The sequence below is a fragment of the Hyperoodon ampullatus genome (assembly GCF_949752795.1).
Source record: "Hyperoodon ampullatus genome assembly, chromosome: 1".
Classification (NCBI taxonomy): Eukaryota; Metazoa; Chordata; class Mammalia; order Artiodactyla; family Ziphiidae; genus Hyperoodon; species Hyperoodon ampullatus.
This window is the reverse complement of record NC_136914.1, coordinates 179,914,265-179,936,679: the sequence shown is the minus strand read 5'-3', so window position 1 is coordinate 179,936,679 and position 22,415 is coordinate 179,914,265. Positions and strand designations below refer to the sequence as shown.

At 49.7% G+C, this 22,415-nt stretch overlaps 1 protein-coding gene across 1 annotated transcript in view; it reads left to right on the top strand.

Moving 5' to 3' along the window:
- Positions 1 to 22,415, top strand: part of GRID1 (glutamate ionotropic receptor delta type subunit 1) — a gene marked incomplete at both ends in the record, with an annotated part of 680,272 nt that overhangs the window by 122,238 nt on the left and 535,619 nt on the right. Inside the window, one exon of the mRNA XM_079706722.1 lies at positions 8,192 to 8,476. Within this exon, the coding sequence (XP_079562848.1) occupies positions 8,192 to 8,476 (285 nt within the window). The remainder of the gene's footprint in view (positions 1 to 8,191; positions 8,477 to 22,415) is intronic.

Genomic DNA, 22,415 nt, shown 5'->3' with positions numbered 1-22,415 from the left:
GCCTGGAACACAGGGCACGGGTGTGATGGCGCAGGGCCCTGTCGGGGTGTGGACTTTATTTTAAGGCCGACGGGAAGCTAATGCAGGTTTTAAGCAAGGACAGCACAGTCTGGTTGGCATTGTAATCTATGAAGGCAAGTCCACTGCAGTGGACTGAATGGGTGGCATGTGGATCTGGGAGAGGTTGGGTGTGTGGAGGTCCAGTGGGGAGATAGTAGTGGTTTAGACCAAGGTGATGGCATTGGAGATGGAGGAAAGTTGACAGATCCAAGATACATGGTGGAGATAAAACAATCAGGACTTGGTCATGGCTTGGGTGCAGAGGGTCAGGGAGAGAGAAGGTTCAAGAACAACTGGGTGGGTGGGAGTGCCCCTTTATGGAGATTGGGAGACCAAGAGGGACAGGATCACACCCCAGAGAGCTCGGTGTTGACACACCAAGTTAGAGTTGCCAGTGGACTCAGTGTGGGAGACGCCCTGGTTGGGGGTCAGGAGCCCAGCGAGGGCTGTGGGCTGGAGCGATTACAGGAACCGTCCACAGAACCGAGGTGTAACTTTCAAAGGGATGGGTCAGATATGCCAAGGAAGGTTGATGATTCCATAGAGAGGACACAGTGATGGATCTGGGTCTGGGTTTGGGTCTTGGTCTGGGTCTGGGAGACGGCAAGTCACGGGAGCAGCCAGAGCTCGTAAGCAGGGGCCAGCCTGAGATGGGAGAAGCTTTCTTCCTCAGCTTTCAGCACAAACGCAGATAGGTGTGTAGATCTGGTGCTGAGAACTGGGGAGAAGCCCGGAAGGTTTGAGGAGAATGAGCAAGGCAGGTGGGGGAGAAGATGTAAGTGAATATGGCGGGGTGAGGAACCCTGTTGAGGATGGTGACACAGCTTTCCCTCTTTGGGTCCCCACGTTGCTGGGTGCGTGGGTCTCTCTGACTCTCCGCTGTTTGCTCACAGACATGGAGAAGTGGGTGGGCAGGTGGACCCACCACGGTTGACCCTGGGTTGGGGTTTCCCAGCCATCCTATATAAGGAGAGAGAGCAGAGAGAAGCAGTTTGCATCAGAGGGACTGTATCAATAGACAGAAGCCAAACTGAGCAAGGAGTCAGGAGTGAAGGCAGGAGGATGCTGGTGGGAGAGTCACTTAAGCAAAAAGGTCTGTAGGACAAGGTGCTTGTCAAGTTTGTCCCGTGCTCAGGAGGGAGGCGAGGTCTCAGTGACTCTCCCCTTTGGGGACCTTTCAATGGTGAGAGACGATGGGGGTCAGGGTCCTGCTGGGCCCAAACTCTAGCACTCACCTTTGTATGGTGCTGCCACCCGTTTCCCCCCATTTCATGGTTTTGTTTACCTTTTAAATGTCTTAATAAAACATGAAAAATAGTTATTCTCCATAGATCAGTAATTTCCTATGAGTTATGACAATACTAAATTTGGTCAATTATTCATCAGCTATAAAGTATTTATAAATGCTACCTTAATTTAAAGCATTAGCCGCTAGAATTCAAATATTAATAAAGCTGGTGCCAGCTTAAAGGAGGAAAGGAAGGGCACAGATAATGAGGGTGGCTTGGGGGAGGGTGAGTGTTCCTGGCTGTTCACACTGTTGGAGTAGCGAGGTGGTACATGGAGCCCGGATTGTGGGGCAGGCAGAGGGGCTGGAGAGCCTGGGGCTGGCCTGCTGGACCCCGTCGAAGAGAGATCATTACTTCTGGAGGGCAGGGCTGAGCCCAGGGCTGCCCAGAGCCAGCTCTCCCTTCTGCTGCCTGCTGTTACCAGCAGAGCCTTGCCCAGCTTCTCCGACCTGAGGGCACCTCTACCAGGCTGCTCCCACTCAGGTGGAGTGCCATCTCTTGCCTTGTCCATCTGGAGAAGTCCTGTCACTCTTTAAGGGGCTACCCAGAGGCCCGTTAGCACATGAGGTTGAAAGGGTGTGTAACCTCAGAGAAGCAGGGGCTGCATGGGCGATCTCACCTATTTGGGGACCATGTCAGGTCTTCCAGGAGGAACAGGTGTGGATGTGCTCGGGGCACCATGCATTCAGGGCACATGGTGGAGGGAAGGGCTGGGATGGCCGTGGTCAGCATCATTATTAGGTGATAGTACCAGGAATTGTGCGTCTCTTCCAGCACAAGCCTCCTGGGGTATTGCTTCCCCCAGTCTTGACCTGAGAACTTTCCAGAAATGCCCATGGGGATGGAGAAGACTGGGCATGGATCAGTAGTGGTTCCCAGAGTGATCTCCATGTCTGGGGCACCTCTCTTATCTCCAACACCCGCCTGAGGCCCCGAGTGACTTGATGCACCAAGGATTTGCCTTTAGCCGAGGGAGGCCTTGTTCTTGCTTGCTGGCTCCTTCTCTAGGGCCTGCGTTAAGTGTGGAGCTGCCCCAGGAGTTTCCATCCAGGGAAGGGCTGGGTAGAGTCAGCCATGGAATCCTGTCCTCTGTCCTCTGCTGGCCACCATCTCTTCCTGGGACTGGCTGTGGTACCTGGTGGTCTGGTTCTGATGCTCTCACTCACGTACTCACCCTTGGCCTGCCACACTCCTCCCACTTCTGTCTGGCTATCTCTCCTCATTCTGTATTTTGGGGGTAACTGTGACTTCCTGAATTTTCCATGAGCCCAATCTTCCCTCACGGTACTCTGCCTGCAGACCACCCACGGACGTTTGCAATCGTGGACTGTTTTGTCCCATTCTCTGAACCATGAGCCCATGAGCAGAAGCACCTGTGTACTGCACACCCTCCTAGCCTCTGGCCCAGCCCCCAGCATGGCCTAGCAAAGCAACAAACTATTTAATACTCTTAACAACTCCATTAAGACAAGCACTATTGGTGTCCATATGTCATGGGTGAGGCAGATGCCATTCACTCTCTGGCTGTATGACCCGAGCCAAGTGGTCAGCCCTCTCTGTGCTTCAGTTTTCTCACCAGGGGATCAGAAAGCTCACCTGGGGTGAGAATTAGGGAGACCCTGCTTGTCAGTGCTACACCTGGCACATCCTACCCTGAGAGTCCCGTGTCTGGAGAATCCTGGATCAGCAGGACGCTGACATCTCAGGGGAAGCTGGCAGGGATGTGACTGTGGGGCTGTCTGGGAATGCTGGCTGAGCTCCATGGATCCTCTTGCCTGGACCCAGCCCTGAGTCTGAACAGCCTGCTCCTTCCCGATTCCTGGGAATCCATCAAGTGGTCCGGAGACCTCTGTTCTCCTAGGCCACTGAGCTTGGATAAGGGGTCTCGAAGCTGCTCATTACATTCATCTCTGCTTCTTACTTTCGCAGCTGATGAGCCATTCTTGGGGAGCTCATATCAATCCATCAAGCCTGCATTGTTATCATCAAGAGAGAGATCAGCTTTATGACCATAGGATATTGGATACAAAGAATTATAACAAAGGCTGTTATCTTCTAGTGAGCTGCAGAAGCACCTCTAAGCTGGAGACAGAGGTGACTTCTACATTCTTACTATGCATCAGGCAGTGCCAAATGGTTCTTCACATACAAAGACCTTTCAGAGAATATGCACAACAGCTCTATGAAGTGGGTGCCGTCATCTTTCTCTGACAGAAAAAGCACAGAGGCCCAGAGAGGGTGGGCCCCTCACCCGAGGTCCCACAGCATGGACGTGGCAGGGCCTGGATTCAGATCCAAGCCATCGGACGCCAGCACTGGGGCTCGGTGTCTCTTCTACAACTGGGGTGTGAGTTGTGTGATGTCCTGTCCTAGGAGTGAGCACACAACCTTGTTTAAGCTAATAGCTGGTGTGGCTTTGATCTGATGTATTTTGATCTTGTTATTTTTATGTTAGGAGCCTCTAAATAACCATTATTTCAACAGTGCCCCAATTAGCAGGCCATTCACAGTGGATTAGAAATTGACTTGTATCAGGCTTCTCCATTAGTGCCTGGGAGAGGCTTCCAGCCTTAATTACCCACCCTGCTCACCTAGGAGGTCGAGGCCTTGAGGAGCTTCCGTGGTGCTGCAGGTGTCCGTACAGGGGTGGGTCAGGGTGCCCACCTCCACGGGGAGGGTTTGTCAGCAGCAGGAGTGAGGTCGTTCTCTGTTGTAACTGCTATTTCTTGGGATCCTGGGCATGATTTGGGTGGGGACATTGATGGGGAGCTGGGGATGCCCAAGGAGAGGGGCAGGAAACTGACATGTATTAATAGTTAGCATCTTTCTTGTGCATGGCACGGGATTGGCATTTGTGGTCCACGTTCTAAGTCAGTGCTCCCATAACTCTGCTGGGTAGAGGTTCATATCTTCAATTAATAGAAAACGGGGCCTCAGGAAGGAGACATGCCCATGGCCACATGGCCGCCGGCCAGAGGAGCCCAAACTGGAGCTTTGGTCTGTGAGATTCTAGCGCTCCTTCTGCTGCCCTGGTGAGCCCAGGCCCAGCCAAGAAGCTGGTGTCTCTGGCTGCCACCGGGGTTGGGGCAGGGGGACCTGTTCCCTGAGCACGTTCCCACTGCCCAGCCCCTGTGTCTTTGTCCCACTGCACCCCTCACTCACACTGCTCCCCCATCTCTCCTGGTCTAAATCCTTTTCTTCCTTTCAGGCCCTGGTGCTGAGCCCCCATGAGTTCATCCTCTTCTGGGTCCCAGGGAGCTTCCCCTTTCCTTCCTCACAGGCCAAGTTGTGGGGTCTGGCTCCTTGGTGGATCGTAAGCTCCTCAGATGGGGCCTGTGTTCATCCTGCTCTTTGCCCCTCCCCCTCCCCAGTGCTCATTGCAGGGCTTTGTGCTTAGCGGGTGTGCTGAGTGTATGCATGAAACATACAGGAGGGAAGAGACAAATCCATCCATGGTGAGCAGTGGGATGTGTGCCCAAATGGGGAAACTGAGCCTCAGGGAGGTTTAGTGACTTAATAACCCAGCATATGTGAAATGGGGATGGGGCTTGCCATCAGAAGTCAGGAAGTCCCTGAGAGGGAGCCAGGTGGGGTGGACGACAGAGAGCCAAGACCCAGTGATGGTGCAGTGGGTGTCTTGGGCCGGGACCTAAGGGCTGGAGTTCCTGGGCAACTTTACACCCTAGTGATGTACAGTGTGTTTTGTAAGATTACTTTTTTTTTTTTTTTTTTTTTTTTGTGCGGTACGCGGGCCTCTCACTGTTGTGGCCTCTCCCGTTGCGGAGCACAGGCTCTGGACGCAGAGGCTCAGCGGCCATGGCTCACGGGCCCAGCCGCTCCGCGGCATGTGGGATCTTCCCAGACCGGGGCACGAACCCGTGTCCCCTACATCGGCAGGTGGACCCTCAACCACTGCGCCACCAGGGAAGCCCAAGATTACTTTTTAAATGTATAAATGCGGTGTATCAGCATTAAAGAGAATATGTACAAGAGAAGAAAGAAAAATCCATTTATCATCAGAGACCTTGGCTTTTAGTGTTTTCTCTTGCCTTTTTCATAAGCATGCTTTCTACCTAGTTGTAATCCTGGTGAGCGTGAAATGTCGTGCCCTGGTTTTGTCACTTAGTCACCCCTCAGAAGCATTTTTAGACGAGAAGCCATCTTAGTCCAGCCCTTATCGGTTGTGCGGCTTCACATCTTGTTATCTGGAAAATAGACACAGTGATGCCTGCTGTACAGGGATGTCATGAGAATAATGTGAACTCATGTATATAGAGTACTCGACAGAGTTTTTGGCACAGAGAAAATTCTCACAAAATAGTCCCTCCTCCTACATAGCTTCATACTTATCCATTGTTGGAGGATTGTTTTCCTTTTGTAAAGGAATTACCTGTTCACGACATGAAATGTTGGCAAAATATAGAAAAGAAGGAAAACCACGTCTAGACCTCTTCTAAAATGCAGTCACTTTTAACATTCTGCAGTAGTTCCTTCTTATCTTTCTTTCATGCATGTTAAGTTTTATTTAATTGGTATCATAAAATACATACAATTTTGTATTACTTTCACATAACTTTTTTATGACAGGCACTTTCCCATCTTACTGTAGTATCTTCATAAATAGTTTTAAAGGCTGTGTGTGCTTTCAACAAATGGAACACTTTTATGTCACTCACCTCTTTGCATCTTTTAGATCGTTAGCAATAAATATATCAAGAGTCTGGATAAGTATCCTCTGAATGTTTTTGGACCTGAAGCAATTTTTACAGCTTGGATGGATGCCCAAAGTGGAATTATTGACCAGAGGGCATGAAAATGTCAAGGCTTACGGTATTATTGTATCAGTCTTTACTGACTGCTGTGTGCCAGGCACATTGTGTGTCTGGAAAAGGATGGTGAGCAGAATGGGCATGGTGTTTGTCCCCTTGGAGCCTGAGGTGAAGTGGGAGAGAGAGACAGTTATACACACAGTGCAGTGTCATAATAGGGGAAATGTGGGATGCAGATGAAGCACTTGACAAAGGGTCCTTAGTCTGGGGTTGTAGAGTCTGAGTCTTGAAGCGAGAGTGGATGTGAAGGTTCAGGAGGCCACAGGAAATGTGATGGGTTCCAGGGGCCGAAAGGTGGGCCGTGGTCTGTAACAGAGCGGACGGGGGCGTGTGAGGAACCTGAGGCTGCAGGCACTGGGGAGCCTGCAAGACTGCCCCAAGGAGTTTGACTCCGTCCGCAGCAGTCTTGGGAGCCACCAAAGGGCTTTAAACAGTAGCATGACATGATTGGATTTCAATTCAGGAGTGAACTTGGCCGCATGGAGCCTGCATGTGAGGGGCCAGAGCATTTAGGTGGCTGCATGGTCTTCAAGAGAGACTGCAGAGAATCTCTTGTTTAACCACCCCCTCCTCCTGCCTTGTGTTTGGAGGCTGAGGGTTCAGCACGGAGAGTTGTGGGCATTTGAGTTGTCCTCCTGCCGAAGCCCATGAATGTGCAAGGTGAGTGTCCGTGCGTGGGGAGCAGCTGGCCTTTGGTATTTGAAAGCTTGGAGGTGTCTTCCTCTTCCCGCACCTTCCCAGCCTCCCACTGCCTTGCTCCTTAGATTTCCTCTCCCTGGTCTCCGTCTCCTCCTCCCAGCCTGGTCTGAGGCATTACATAAACCCAGGTGCTTTCACCCGAAAGAACCGCATTGTCAAAGTTGTTCAAAAGTCTGCCGCCAGACTCTAGGTCCATCCGATTCACTTTGTTATAAAGCAGAAACTAACACACCATTGTAAAGCAATTATACTCCAATAAAGATGTTAAAGAAAAAAAAAAAAGTCTGCTGTCTGCAGCAGACAGCCTGCTGACATTCACAGGCTGTGTTTTGAAACTGCATCTGCTTTCCCACATTCCTGCCATCACATAAAGCATTATTAATAAGTGTTTGCTTCAAAACTGGTGCAGTGGGTTGCAGTGTTGGGAGGTGCATCTTTCTATTAATTGGCCTGATGTTCCAAAAAGGTCTTAAGTGTGTGGCTAAAAGGGGTTACTGGAACTCATGGTTGCTGGATGACTTCCAAAGGTGATCCCTGAGCGCAGCTACCCTAGAAACAGCTGCTGGCACCTGGTCATGTTCCTTCTGCACACCTGCAGTCAGCGCCCCAGCTGCACGAGCATCTTCCTTTGTTACTGTCAAGTGGCTTTTGAATAATCCTGGGCTTCTGGAACCAAATGCTTCCTCTGGGGTTTGACCTAGTATTTTTATGATATGAATCAAATGGACTTGGCCAGAAGGCCTAGGGTTTCTGGGGGGTTTTGCCTACAATCTGGATCCTCGGGGGTAAGTGTCTCCCTGGCTTTCCGATGTTATTCATTCCCCTAGGCCCCAATCAGTTCAGTTCAGCCAACAATTGTAGAGGACACAGTGTATTCTTGGCCTGTGGCGTGGCCTTGGGAATACATGGATCAACAAAACGAGCTCACAGCTCTTAAGCGGCTCACAGCCCAAGTGGGAAACAGGATGGCTAATTTAGTAGCACTGATGGCTGTCTCAGGCAGATGTGGGTTGTATCCCTGTTCTACTCTCCCCGCTTGAGTAGCCTAGGACAAATGATTTTGCCTCTCCTGACCTCTGTTTTCTCATCTGTTGAATGGACACAAGAACATCTAGCTGGCAGCATCACTAGGGCATCACAGACTGTGCCTGTGAGAGCCTCTGGCCTGGCCTGACATGGGTTCTTGGTCCCTGGAGGGAGGCAGTGTTTCTTGGAACCCTGGGAATGAGCTGCCTGGCATGAGCTGGGCCAGTTGAAGCCAGGGCAGCATCGCCCCCATGCTGACCCCACCCTCTCTCTCCCCTCTCTTTCCAGCCTGTGACCTCATGACCCAGGGGATTTTGGCCTTGGTCACATCCACCGGTTGTGCGTCTGCCAACGCCCTGCAGTCCCTCACAGACGCGATGCACATCCCACACCTCTTTGTCCAGCGCAACCCAGGGGGCTCTCCGCGTACCGCCTGCCATTTGAACCCCAGCCCTGACGGCGAGGCCTACACGCTGGCCTCCAGACCTCCCGTGCGCCTCAATGATGTCATGCTCAGGCTGGTGACAGAGCTGCGCTGGCAGAAGTTTGTCATGTTCTACGACAGCGAGTATGGTGAGTTGGGGGCAGGGGCTGCTCGGGGGCTCTGGTTGGGGCACGGCCAGGCACTGGGACACCTGCGAGCTGGACCATCGCTCGTGGAGGCTGAGCGCTTTGCAGTGGGCTGGGTGTGGACAGCGGTTGGTGGTCTGAGCCAAGTGGGTCTCTGGGTGGTAGGACTGAACCTCGAGCTTTGTGAGTGGGGGAAGAACTCTGAAATCAGATTTGTAGACAGGCGCTAAAGTTGCCTAGCAACAACACCTTATCATGACAGCTGAAGTTGGAATGATCTTAGAGTTTTCAATAAAATATTAATAAACCACTGGCAGGGATCCGAAGGGCTGCACGCAGGCAGTGGTGGAGGCTGGGCAGCATGGGTCCTCCTGGAAGCCTCCTCTGCAAAGTGTTCCCCTCTCACTGGCCACTCTCCCAGCCTTCCCAGCTCCTTGTCTCCCTCTGCCCTGATCTGCCCTCAGTTTCAGGGTTTCTGGCTGGGGCAAAGGTCAGGGGGAGGGACACCCTGAATGTCATGGAGCCAGGTTGGGGTTGTGTGGGTCTGGGGACACTGGGCATGGCTGGTCATGGCTTCTTTGAAGGCCTCCCATATGAAAAGAAAATCATAATTTGCTTGTGAGGAAACTAGAACAGTGGGCTTTGAAGAAATAGCTTTAGGTTTTCTATGACTGCTTTGTGAAAACAGACCATTTCTAGTCCCAAGATAAAATGGTTTCCACCTTATGCATTTTTTTTTTAAAAAAACCTTTTTATTTTGAGTTAATTGAGATTCACATGCAATTACGAGAAACAATTCAGAGATTCTGTGTGCTCCAGCATGTCGCCTGTCATACCATATCACAAGTGGAATTTGACCTTGACACAACCCATGGGCTTTCACCAGTTGACATGCACTTGGGTGTGTGTATTCACTTCTGTGCAATTTTATCACATGTGGATTCGTGTGACCACCACAGTCAGATGCAGAGCAGTTCCCTCACGAGGATCCCCATGCTACCCCTTTATAGCCACAGCCACCCACATTACGTGTCTTTAAAGGGTGTGGGGGACTGGGGAGGGTCAGCAGCTGCATAGCTGGGGCCAGGGTAGAATGGGGTGGACCCTCGAAAGTCCCATTTTTCTCTCTCGGTGAAATAATTCCTTTGCCAAGAATGTAACTAAGAAGAGAAACCAGCATATGTTTGCCTTTGCCTAAATACTCTGCTTCTCTAAGACCAGAATGTTGTCCTCAGCTCTTGAGCAAATATGCTGTTTAGAGTCTTCCAGAAGGAACTGAAAGAGCAGACAGTCACTGTGCTGAAATTAAGATGAGGTGGTGATGGGGAGAAGGGCAGCCGGAGGCTCCAGGCGCTTGAACTGGACTCTGTCCAGGACTTGGCCTCTCCTTCCAACCCCCGCTCAAACCCTGACTCTGGGAAGGAGTTTGAGACCATGTCATAGCACCTCTCAGCAGCCCAGCCTTCCCCTGACAACCCTTTGTGTTGGTGGTTCGACCCCTGACGTTGGGTCTGCTCTGAGGCTGCATCCTGTAGGGAGGTGTGGACACTGCCAGGGCTGAAGGATGCTCTGGTCCAGTGTCTGTAGACTCTTCCCACCTCACTGCTCCTGGTTTCTTTGCTCTCCTTTGGCTCTGACCTATAGAAACGCTTCAAGCCTTGGTTCTTCCTAAGCCCTTAAGGTGGCTTTGGCGGGAAGCTCAGCCATAGGAAGCAGGTATCAGCTCTCCAGCCTACCTATCCCATCTGGGCTCCTGTAATTCTTGAAGACCGAATGACACCTAATGGCACTTGCTCAAATTCTGTGTTTTCTTCTTCGTACATCCCTTACCCCCACTTGGCTCAAGGATCGAGTCCGCAGGGAAGGGCGCCTGATCTCCACCTGTCTGCAGACTCCTCCCTTTCCCATAGAGCTGGTTCCTTGGTTACATGCTCTCACAGACACACGTCTCCTTCCTTCAGCCTGCTCTCAGCTTGTTGCAACACACTCATGAGGGCTAATCCTTGATGAACTGTTACTTCCACCCAGGCTGTAAGCTCCAAGACAGTGGGCCATGTGCTCTTCCCTGCTGTGTCTCTGCTGCTTAGCATGGTGGCTGGCACAGAGTAGGCCCTAATAAATTGTCACTGTGTGAATGAACCAACTTGTTTATGCGGACATGGACTTTTCAAACAATTTTCACACAAGACAAAGGAGAAATGGGGGGAAAGACAAGGGCACTGAATAGTCTGACCTCTGAAGTAGGGGAGGTGAGCTAGGAAACAGATGTTTCATTCTGTAGGCACACTCCTCTGCCCCTCTCCTCTCCCACCCAGACCCTCCAATCAAACCAAAAGGTGTGCCCCTCTTTTCTGACACGGAGACCTTTGCTACCTTTGGTAGGGTTGAAGTGAGTTTTCAACTAAACTGGCCTTTATTAGTAATTCTGTAAAGACACAGGGTACCCAATAGCTTTCCTCTGGTGGACCACCTCAAGCAATTGGTTGAGCCTTGAATGCTGTGTTGGGAAGGATTCTGAGGAAGCATGTAGGCTCAGCAATAAAAGTGCTGTGATTGCTCCATGAAGCATCATGTTGCGGGGACAGGCTGGCAACAGCCTGCCCTGTTTGCAGATTCTGATCTGCAAGGTAGGGGAGAATCAGGCATTTCAGAGCTGCCTTACCCTTGGCTGTCGCTGTCCAAGGTGCTGATCCATTTGGTGTTAGCCTTTCTGGAGGCCAGTGCTCTTTTTTTTTTTTAATATAAATTTATTTTATTTATTTATTTTTGGCTGCATTGGGTTGTTGCTGTGCGCGGGCTTGCTGTAGTTGCGGTGAGCGGGGGCTACTCTTCGTTGCGGTGCGCGAGCTTCTCATTGCAGTGGCTTCTCTTGTTGTGGAGCACGGTCTCTAGGCAGGTGGGCTCAGTAGTTGTGGTGCATGGGCTTAGTTGCTCCATGGCATGTGGGATCTTCCCGGACCAGGGCTTGAACCCATGTCCCCTGCATTGGCAGGCGGATTCTTAACCACTGCGCCACCAGGGAAGCCTGCCAGTGCTCTTTCATTGGGTACTATGCAGAACCTCCTGCCTTTGCCTGCCCTGGTCACTGGCCCCCTGATTTGACAACCTTTGAGGCCGGGTTTCTACCCCAAACATTCTCTATAAAACATTCAGCACTGTTACTTGTTTTGGCCATGCCCCTCAGGCACAGCCCAACCTCTGGCCCATTTTTAACATGTTAGATGAGCCAAGGCGGTAGAAGCCCACAGGCTGTTTGATGCAACCCCAAGAATTCGGGGTGTGGGTGCTCCCTCAGCTTGGCTGACATTGGCCTCTCCGAGGGCCATGGGTGGATTTACATTGCTGATACGCCCAAGACAAATGGTGCCCCCACAACTCCTCAGGGTCCTTCCTCCACCCGACCACTGCAACACTAGCTGCAGTGAGCCCAATTAAAAAGCAAATTGAGTGTAAAGACTTTCATTCCTTCCAAAGTCAAACAGAAGTGGTTTGGGGATATAGCAACTTTTTTTTTTTTTTGATGCTTATCTGCAAGTATCTTTACATATATTATTTGATTAAAGCCATTTACTAGCTCTCTGAGGTGGGATTATTACTGCATTTTACAGATGAGGAGTGTGAGGCTCAGAGAGTTTCGTTATGACTTCGATGCCCATGCACTTAGCCAAGGCACCATCCTATTTCTGTAATCTGGGGCTTACTAGGCTCCAACCTTCTTCTCCTAGCCCCAGCCAGACAGAGTTAATGCCAAGGATGGGGTGTGTGGAATGGACTTGGCATGCCCCAGCTTTGTGCAGTCAGTCACTTGCTAATGAATGTCGTATGTAAGATCCCACTCTTGCAAGGTGAGGACTGATTCTTCCTCATTTGCCCCTCAGCCTCCCTTTAAACACAGGAATGTCCTTCCCTGGGTGGAGCCTGAGGACTGGGCATCTGAGTCAAGAGTCAAGGGTCAGAGAGACAAAAACACGTTCTAAGAGAGAGTTTGGCAGAGTGGTGAGAGAGGAGTTTGTATATTTAAGGTTTACAAAATGCAAGATGTGCCATTTGGTAAAATTCCATCAAAAATACTTGTATGCTTGTTGTGACAGCGAAAGGAAAAACGAAAGAGAAGCTGACATTTGGGAGAGAAAATCTGTAACATTAAAATACCAAAAGTTTGGATTGAACAGAAGAGATAACTCTCTGACTTGCCACTTCAAATTCTGGGATATTCGTGTGTGTCTTGGGGAGGCTGTGCTAGGAGCTGCAGGCACAGTTTCTCCCTGGTGAACGCATCTGGATGAGGGGTGTATTTACGACTGGGATCTTAGAAATCACTGACTCATTCGTTCAACAAATATTCACTGAGTCCCTACCATGTACAACTATTTTGCTAGGTACTCTTTTTACATGAAGAAACAGATGGGTGGAGTATCTTGGTTAAAGTTGCACAGGGCTGGGATGTGAAGTCAGGACCCCAGGGCTCTTTCCTCCACAGCATCTCTGGGGTGTGGTGGTCCCCCTTGGCCTCTGGGCCAGCTTTCAGGCCTGGAATGGGGCTGGGAGCTGGGATTCCACAGAAACAAAAGCTTAAAGCTCTAAATGTGTGGCCATTTCCTATTCGTGCTTGTTTTAAAATTATTTTAAAAAGTTTAAAAGTTACACATGTTTACAATGTATATGTCAAGTTAAAAGAATGGTGATAAAGTGAACTCCCATGAACCCAGACCAGTTTAAAAATGTGTAGGAGCCCTTGTGTGTCCAGCCTGTATCATGTCCTCTCCTACCTAGGGGACATAAACACTATCTTGACTGTGTTCTAACCAGTTGCTTGCTTTTCTTTATAGTTTATCATACAAGTATGGATCCTAAGATACATATTGCTTAGTTTGGCCTCTTTGTAAACCTTAAATATCTGGAGTAACACTTCTGTACACTTTCGTGATTGCTTTCTTTTTTATTCAATTTTAGGTTTTTGAGATCTGTTCATTTGATGCAGATGGGTATATTCGATCATTTTTACTGCTGCAAAAAATATCACCTGATTTATTATCCATTGTGTTACTATGGGCATTTGTTTCCAGGTTTTTGCTATTACAAATAATACTGATAAGATTATTGGTGTTCGTGTGCAAGAATTTTTTAAGGGTCTGTCTCAAAGGAGCAGAATTGCTGGACTATGGGGTATGCATGTTTCACTTTAGTATATCATTCCAAATTGCTTTCCAAAGAATTTCTACCTATTTTCATTGCTCTCTGCAATGTATGAGCGTCCTCAAAGCTCCCCAACTTCACCAACACCTGGTACTGTTTTTACTTTTAAGATTTTCATGTGAAATGGTATCTTGCTGTGATTTTAATTTATATTGCTGTGATAAAAGATGAGGTTGAGAATCTTTTCATATCTTTATGCACTATTTTTGTTTGCTCTTCTAAACACCTGTATGTAGTTTTTAATTTTTGCCTATTTTTAAGACTGAGCCTTTTCTTTTGTAAGTTAGGGATGTTAAATACCTTCTTTCAGTTAGTTGTCTTAATTCACAGAAGTTCTATATTGTATTATTTTCAAATTTATTCTTTTAGACAAGTAGCTCTGTTTCCTGTCTCATTTAAGAGGTCCTTCCCTATCCAAATGGCATAAAGATATTCTCCTGCTGAAACCTCAGTCTCTGCACTGAGAACAAACGTTGTCCTCCTGCCTGGATGTCCATAGCTAGGCCCTGCCCCTGGGTGTGCCTGGATCCCAGTGCTAGACCATCTCTCCCTGCAGCCATGGCCTGACATTCCTCGCTGACACTGCTCTGCTCTGCTCTGGCCACAGAGCCGATCTTATTCTTGGTGGTGATTGCACAGCCTGTGGCATGGTGGCTTGGGAGGGCTTCCAGGAAGAGGTGGCATGTAAGCAAGGGTCTAAAGGACTAGTAGGAGATAGGCAAGCAGAGGGCACTGGGAGAGGAGGGGAGGAAACGTGTCCCAGGCAGAGGGAAAAGCAACTGGAAGGCCTGGGGGCAATGGAGAGGGGAAAGATCATATGGCTGGGTTGTGGGCAGTGGCCATGGGTGAGGCTGGAGCTCTGGGCCCAGCAGGCCTTAGAGGCCTCACTGATGAGCTCAGAGTCCCCAGAAATCCTTGGGAGCCATAGCTCACTACCTCAGGTGGTGCCTTCAGGTCCTATTCTTCACGCCCAGTCCAGAGATCTGAGGATAGACATGGGGTCTCCATCTCCAGAGGGCTCTGGTTCTTAAGTTGCCTGTGTCCGGACTCGTTGGCTGTCTATGAAAGGGAAGAAACTAATGCACAGAGAAGAGTTGTGATCTGACTGAGGACAAATCCCAGACGCAGAGTCCAAGCCAGAGGCAAGGCCTGAACTTCCCAGGTAACCCAGGTGGCCCAGGTATCAGTGAGTAACAGCTCACGTCTCTCCAGCCGTCACTCTGAGCAGGGCACTGTGTAAGTGCCTTAAGTGCTCCAGCTCACATCATCCTTATGGAAACCTTTCCAGGTGGGTATATACTATCCTTGTTTTACACATGAGGAAACTGTGGCTCAGAGAAGTAAAGGGATGTGCTCTAGGTCATATGGCTGGTGAGTAGGGGGGTTGGCCAGGTCTGATTCCCAAAGCCCGGGTATCACAGCTCTGCTCACAGCCTCTTGGTCCTCGTGGCAAAGCTGTGGGGAACAAACACCTCAGGTAGACTCTTCTTAATGCACAAGGATTTATTGTAGCACTGTTGGTAACTGCAGACATTCCAACAACCTTAGTGGTTAAGTATATTATGATACGTATATATAATGGAAAACTATGGTTCTTTATGTATTAAGAAGCCATAGTTCCAACACATGGTACTGTTAGCTCACAATAGCAAAGTGAGAACAGTGGTGGCAGTATTGCTCTGGGTCAAAGCAGGCTCACATGTGTGTGTATCTGAGTACACATACAGTCATAAAGGAGTGCTGTGTTAGGGAGGGAAACACAATGACTTGGGAGGGGGATGGGAGATATATTTTTTACTGCATATTTTAAAATATCTTTTGTTTTGTTTCAAGTACAAAAAATAAGTAAGTAAATAAAAAAGAGTGGAGGTTGCCATCCCTCCCTCCTACTGACTGCCCATGGTGACTTCTCTGAGCTTCTGCTTTCTCACCTAAGGAACAGGGATGGTAATTTCTGAGCTACAGAGTAAAACCCCCAGCAGAGTTCCTGGTACATGGCAAGTGGTCTATATGATAATAACAAATCATGTGTGGGAACCAGGAGTGGCAGTGATCAGTATTCCCTTTCATGGCTGGGTGTGGGCTCAGGGCTTGGTAGAGTCTTGGCAAAAGAGCTTTGGCTGTTTGCCCCTCCTCAGGAATTCTCTTGAGTATAATGGTTAGGAGCAAGGACTCAGGAGCAGTCTGCCTCAGTTGAATCCCGGCTCTGTCTCTATAGCTGTGTGACATTAGAGAAGTCACTCAACCTCTCTGTGCAACAGTTTCCTCATTTGTCAATTGGGGATAAATAATCATTTCCGCCTGGTGTGCTTGATGTGTGGATTAAATGCATTAATACATGCCAAGAGCTTAGCACAGTGCCTAGCACATGCTGAGTACTCAGGAAGATTTCCTTGCTCAGGAACTGCACCCAGTGGTGGCCCCTTTACTGCCCGTTCTCCCTTAGCCTCTGAGCTGATTCATCTCTGCTGTGGCCCAGAACACATCTTAGTTATATTCTTGGTGCTTGTGGAAGGGTCAGCTCTCTCACCTGCAGGGGACACTCCAGGCCTCCCTGGCAGCAGAGCTGAGCTGCTGGACATCCCTGCAGGCTCACTGCATGGTCCCAGGTAGCTCTGGTGAGCCATTGCACCTTCTCAGCTGGACAGCCTGACAGTTTCTCGTGGCAAACATTTGTCAGCTGTTGGTCCTCACCCTTGAGTCCTCCTGACATGAAACTCCCCAGAAGAAAGAGAATTACTGGACAAATGCTATTTTAACCTATGCTTTGTGCCAACGAAATCTCCTTTCTTGCCCCCAGCATAGGAAGTCAGATGACTGAACCGTGATGGTGAGCGTTCTCAAAAAAAAAAAAAAAAAAAAAAAAAGATGGTACTGATGAACCTAGTTGCAGGGCAGGAATAAAGATGTAGACATAGAGAATGGACTTGAGGACATGGAGTGGGAGGGGGAAGCTGGGGTGAAGTGAGAGTAGCATCGACATATATACACTACCGAATGTAAAATAGTTGGCTGGTGGGAAGTAGCAGCATAGTACAGGGAGATCAGGTCGGTGCTTTGCGATGACCTAGAGGGGTGGGATAAGGAGGATGGGAGGCAGACGCAAGAGGGAGGGGATATGGGGATATATGTATATGTATAACTGATTCACTTTGTTATAAAGCAGAAACTAACACACCATTGTAAAGCAATTATACTCCAATAAAGATCTATTAAAAAAATAACACACATCGTATCATTATGGCATTAGTTTAAATTGAAGTAATAAATACTTTTTCCAGATGAAATGAACAAGTGAGTTTAATTGCTAGGACACCTACCAAGAAGTTCCACAATAACTTTACTGGGACGAGTGTTTTGTGTTTGTTCTCCGATCTAATTATAAAGCGACTGTACTTTGGGGCACGTTAATTGTAGCACTTGCTGGAAGATTAAAGTTCAGTAACTCTGAAGTTCCCTCACCCTTCCATCAGATTCCATGGTGCGTCTGAGGACATGAGGAGATGCCTGATGCAGGCGTGGATGAAGGACAGGAAGGCGAGGCTGCCCTGGCCCCCACGGACAGCCCATTGTGTAGCTGGGGCCCAAGGGAGTCGCCACAGCAAGAACTTGGCCTGGCCTACACCTCCCTCTTCCCATGTCGTGCCACAGTGCCCCCTTGGAAGACAAATGTGGCCCTGTCGACATCCCTCTCCTGCAGATCCTGCTTTTCCAGACCTCCGCAGCCCCAGGATACAAGAGGGAACAGGTTTTGTGGTTAAATACTAGAATTCCAGGAAGGGTACCCACAAGATGGGGCCCCAAATATCTGGGAGGACTGTTGGCCCAAGTGGGACCCTGATTGTCCCCGCAGCGCCCAGTGAAATGAAATATTACGTCCTTTTCGTTGTTTCAGTTGAACCATCTCCTACCCTCCCATCGGGGAGAGCAGGGCTCTTTCCTAATAGGATCCACCAATGTCAGGAGAGTTCCTTCATTTTTTGAAATGAACTATGTTGAGGCATAATCGGCATGCAATAAAATACCCTTATTAGACGTGTACTGTTTAATGGGTTTTGACAAATGTGTGCACTAGCATAACCACCATCCTAGTCAAGGTGCAGAACATTGCCAGGTATAGAAATGCCTTTGCGGTGAAGAGAGAACATCATAGCTAACTTCCTTCTGGCCCCAGTCACTTCAGCACTGGCTGGAAAGCCATAGGCCCTGAGAGCCATTCTATATGCCTGGAGCCTGCGTGTAGCATCCTCTGCTCCTAGGAGTGTTCTCAGGGGCCTGGAGTGTCAGTGTGTCTGACCAGAAGACAGGGAAAGCATGGGGAGGAGTGGAAGGCAGGGGAGGGGAGGGGTGGGGGGAGCCAGGGAAGCCCTCTGGCAGCTGTGGCTGGCACTCGGGCTGAAGCCATCTCCAGCTGGGATGAGAGCTCTGACTGTCTGCTCATTGGCCAGAGATGGCTCCTCTTCCCTTGCCAAGCGATGCCTGGCACCTCCTTGAGAGGCGACATTCGGGTGGTTATGAGCACAGACTCAAGCATCAGAAAAGAATGACATTCAAGTCCCTGCTCCATTGCTTACTGCATCCTGGGCAAGCTATGGGTACCCTTCAGAGCCTTGGTTTTCCTGATCTGTAAGATGGGTATCATAGTGCTTCTTTCCTAGGCTGCTGGTGGATCCTGGCCAAGCACATTCTCAGTGCTATAGCAGGGTGAGAGCCTTATGCTTTAAAAGTTTTCCTTTGCTTCTCACAAAGGGAATCTCAGTGGATGCCACCCAGCTCTGAAGAAGCCTTTTTGAAGGCTTGGGAAGTGGGTTTCCTTTCCTGGTTGCTCAGCAGCTGGGCCCTGAGGGAGGGGAGCCATGGATCTTGCTGGTCTAGATGTGTCTAGACAGCATCTATGAGCAGCTTTAGGAACATCCTTCTCCTTGGGAGTCTTGGGAGGCAGAAAGGCTCTGGGAATACCCTAAGATGTTTCCCTGTGAAGTGTTGTGTGGGAACACTTGGGGCACTTCTGCCCCAAAACCTTCCCTCACCACCTCATTAAAAAATGGAACTCCTTTTCCTCTTGATACCCTCTTCCCTCTTCCTTGAATTATTTTTTTCATTGAATTTACCTGCCATTTACTTACTTTTTGATGTTTGTCTTTCCCCAATGAGAATGTGAGTTTTGTGTTTTATTAAGTGACACTGTGTACCCAGCATTTAGAATAGCACCTGGAACATAGTAGGTGCTCAATTAATACTCGATATATGAGTGAATGAATCTATATTTTGGGGTGCTTCATTGCCTATTTATTCTTCCAGGAAGCATTTGTTTCTTTGTATGAGATTCCTAATTACGGCAGTAACATGTGATTTCTCTGGAGTCCAAAGATCAGGCAAAACCTCACCCTCCTCCACTCCCACCAGTGAACTAGTGTGTTCAGGCTGCTGAGTTTCTGTTTACACCTTCCTTCTTGGCCAGTGTGGAGGGAGCACTTGTGTACCCAGGGGAAGGGCCTGATGAGAGTTCAGATGGGCCCAGCCCTTGAGAAAGCTCTCCCCACAGCTTCACAGGAGGAATAAACACAAAATACATGTTTATATCACAGTGTGAGGTTAATAGTGGCCACTGAGGTTTTGTGGGTGAACACGGGGAACTTGGGTTCCGTTCCTGCCTCAGCCTTTTTTCTCACTTATCTCTGGGCCCATTGACAAATCTTTCTCATCTTTGGTTTTCTCATTTTGGCAGTGGGGATAATAAAATGCCTACCTCAGAGGGTTCTTGGGAGGTTGAAATAAAATTAAATGATGGATCTGAGAGCGATTGAGCTCCCTGTGGTACCAGTCCATTTCTTATTTGTCTGACTGCTCTTCAGTACCCAGGACAGCACCGCAAGTGCTGGCCTGTGACTGCAGAGCCCTGAAGCCTAAACTGTGCCCCCCAGCCCCCCTCAACTCTGCTTTGGGAGGCTGTGGGTTCTGAATTAGCTGGGAGCAAGGAGGGCTTCGTCAGGTAGAGGAAGGGGGAGGGAGATCCCAGGTAGGGGAAACCTGTGTGCAAAACATCAGGGTGTAAAATAGCACGGCATGTTCTAGAGGAATGTTTGAAATAAGGTGATGGAAGGTGTCAGTGGGAATGGTGGGCAGGGGCTGCGTCACACAGTCTCAGGAGACCTGGCCGGGAGCATCTGAGTGGTTAATTCATCATGTCTATGGCAGGGTTTCCCCTCTTCTGATGCAAGGTGTGTGTTGTGCCATCAAGGCTTTCCCTTCCGTGGGAACTATCCTGTCTAGTGAGATGCTTAGGAACAGAAGCCTGTTCTCTTTGGTTGTGTCACCCTGGAACGTGACAAGATTGAAGTTGCTTGTACATTGTGTGGCCAGTTCTCCATTGTAAGAAGTCTGGCAGTTTTGACTGGGGGGGCTGCTGCCCACCCCATGTTTCCCACTGGAAGCTCTGAGAGTGGTGACAAGTTCACTTGAAAGCAGAAGATGGAGGGGTCACACTGACATGGCCATGTTCCCTCTAAGTGGCATTATGTCTCTTCTCCAGGCCTCTGTTTATCCAATCCCTTGCTGACCTGGTACCTGTGAGGGCTTGCCTGTTTCTCGCCCCAAGCCTCCTGGTCCAGGGCAGGGGCCTCCACTTGGGCCTGGCATGCTGTCGTGATTTTTGGTTTAATTGTTTTGGCATGCCTTGTTTGCCTGTTTGCTTATTTGTTTATTTCCTGCACACATCTAGAGAGGGTTTGCAGAGTCTTCTGATGAGGCAGCGGCAGTCAGAAAATGAAGACAGGGCCACAGTGGCTGCGCTGGCTGGGAGGCTGGTTAGAGCGCCGTGAGCATGCTCTTCTGGCAGGCAGGATGGGGCAAGGAAGCCGTGGCTTACAGGGCGTCCACGTCCTCCAGAAGGAGGAGGCAGGGCAGCTTGCTCCTCAGAGGGACCAGGCTTCTCCAGCACTTCAGAGAATTCCCCCGGAGGAACCTGGTCTATGCAGGGGCCACGGAAGACAGAGTGTAACAGTAATCCCGGCTCAACTTTAAAGCACATGCAGAGGTGGGTTTTGTTTGACCATCACTCACAGTCCTCTGACTATGGAGGGTGGTCTCAGGCTAGAGCTCGCCATTCCCGGAGAGCGGGTCGGACTGCCCCCACCTGAGCTTCCTTTAGGCTGGTCTTCATGGAGTCTGTGGATTCTTGTTGCCCACTGAGCAAGGCCTCCTGTATCTAATCAGGCCAGTTCCATCGGCCAGACACCCACCGAGTTCCAGGTGCTGTGCTGGGGAATTGGAGGTGAGCGTGGCAGGCATGGCTTTTGTCCCCTTGGCCCCAAGGGTAACTGCCTTCACTGGGGAAGAGGGTCGTGATGGAGGCCGTGCTGTGACGGCCACTGGAGCTGCGGCAGGGAGCTCGGCCTGCCCAGCAGAGCCTGGGAAGGCCTTTGAGAGTGGAGTTCAGTCCTGATGGAGTGAGGAGGGCCGAGCAGAGGGGAGGGCAAGGTGGGCAGATATGGGGGCCCAGGGGTGAGAGAGCTGGAGGAAGTTCTGTCTGGCTGGATCTAGTGTCTGGGGTCAGGGACTGGGACATGGACCTGGCCCAGGTGGTGGAGAGGCTGAGTCTTCTAAAGACAGTGGGGAAACATGGAAGGGTAAATCACTCTGCTTTCTTTGCTTTGTTGATTTTTCTTTGAAATTATTTTTATTGTATAAGTAATAACACAAAATGAAAATGTCTTGTAAAAAAAGGGTAAACAACTTAGGCAGTTAAGGTGAGAACAATAGGTGCCCTTAATGCTCCCTCCCCTGCATTCCTCTCTAGAGCTAACTAAGTAAAGGCCTTGCTTGGGCTCATCACACTTCTCATGTACAGACATTCATGTGCACATACATGGAGCTTTTCAAAAGCGGAAGCTTTTGCTTTGTGCTGTGCTTCTTACTTGAGTTGCTTCGGAGCCTTCACACCATGTCGGTCCCCTTGGTTCTACCTTGTTCTCCTTACCTGCTGTACAGCATTCGGCAGGGTGGGGTTTATGGATCCATTTCCTCATTGGGTGGTTTCTGGTGATTTTGCTCTTACAAGCAATGCTAGAATGCACACCCTTGAAGGCACAGCTCTGTGCACATGCCTAAGTATTTCTCTGGGCTGGATTGCTAGAAAGTAGAGTTGCTGAGTTGCAGTGGGCCCTGTGTTTTCCAGTTAGGAAGCTAGAAAAATAGTGCTAAGGTGCCAGGTACCAAAATAAGGCAGGCAGGAAGAGAAGTATTTTGGAGAACAGACCCTATTCCGGTCCCTGTTTTTTTTTCTTTTTCTTTGTTGGTTTGGAGGAAGATAGTTTCTTGGATGCCATGTTGCTGAGAAAAAGTGTGATTAGGCAGAAAATCAGGGACAAAATCCAAAATCAGAGAAGCCTGTGAGGTGGAGCAGGGGCCCTCTTAGGTCAGCAGCAGCTCTTATGAGAAACTATTTGAGAACTGAGTCAGCTGCAGCTCGGTGGGGGTGGGCAGTGGGGGCGGGTGGTCCTGTGGTGTGTCCTGTTTTGAAGGGGTCATGCCTCACGGGTGGGATGGAGCCAAGCCGACGTGGGTGGTCCCTGGAGGAGCAGCTGACGGGCCTGGGACTGGGGGAAGGGCTGATGTGAGCCAAAGACTCCAGCCTGCTCTAAGTGGTACCAGGACTGGACCTGGACTAAGGGGGAGGTGGTACAGGAAATCAGGAACTTTCCAGCTGTCAGAGCTGGTCTGAGCTAGAAGGGACTGCTTCCATCCC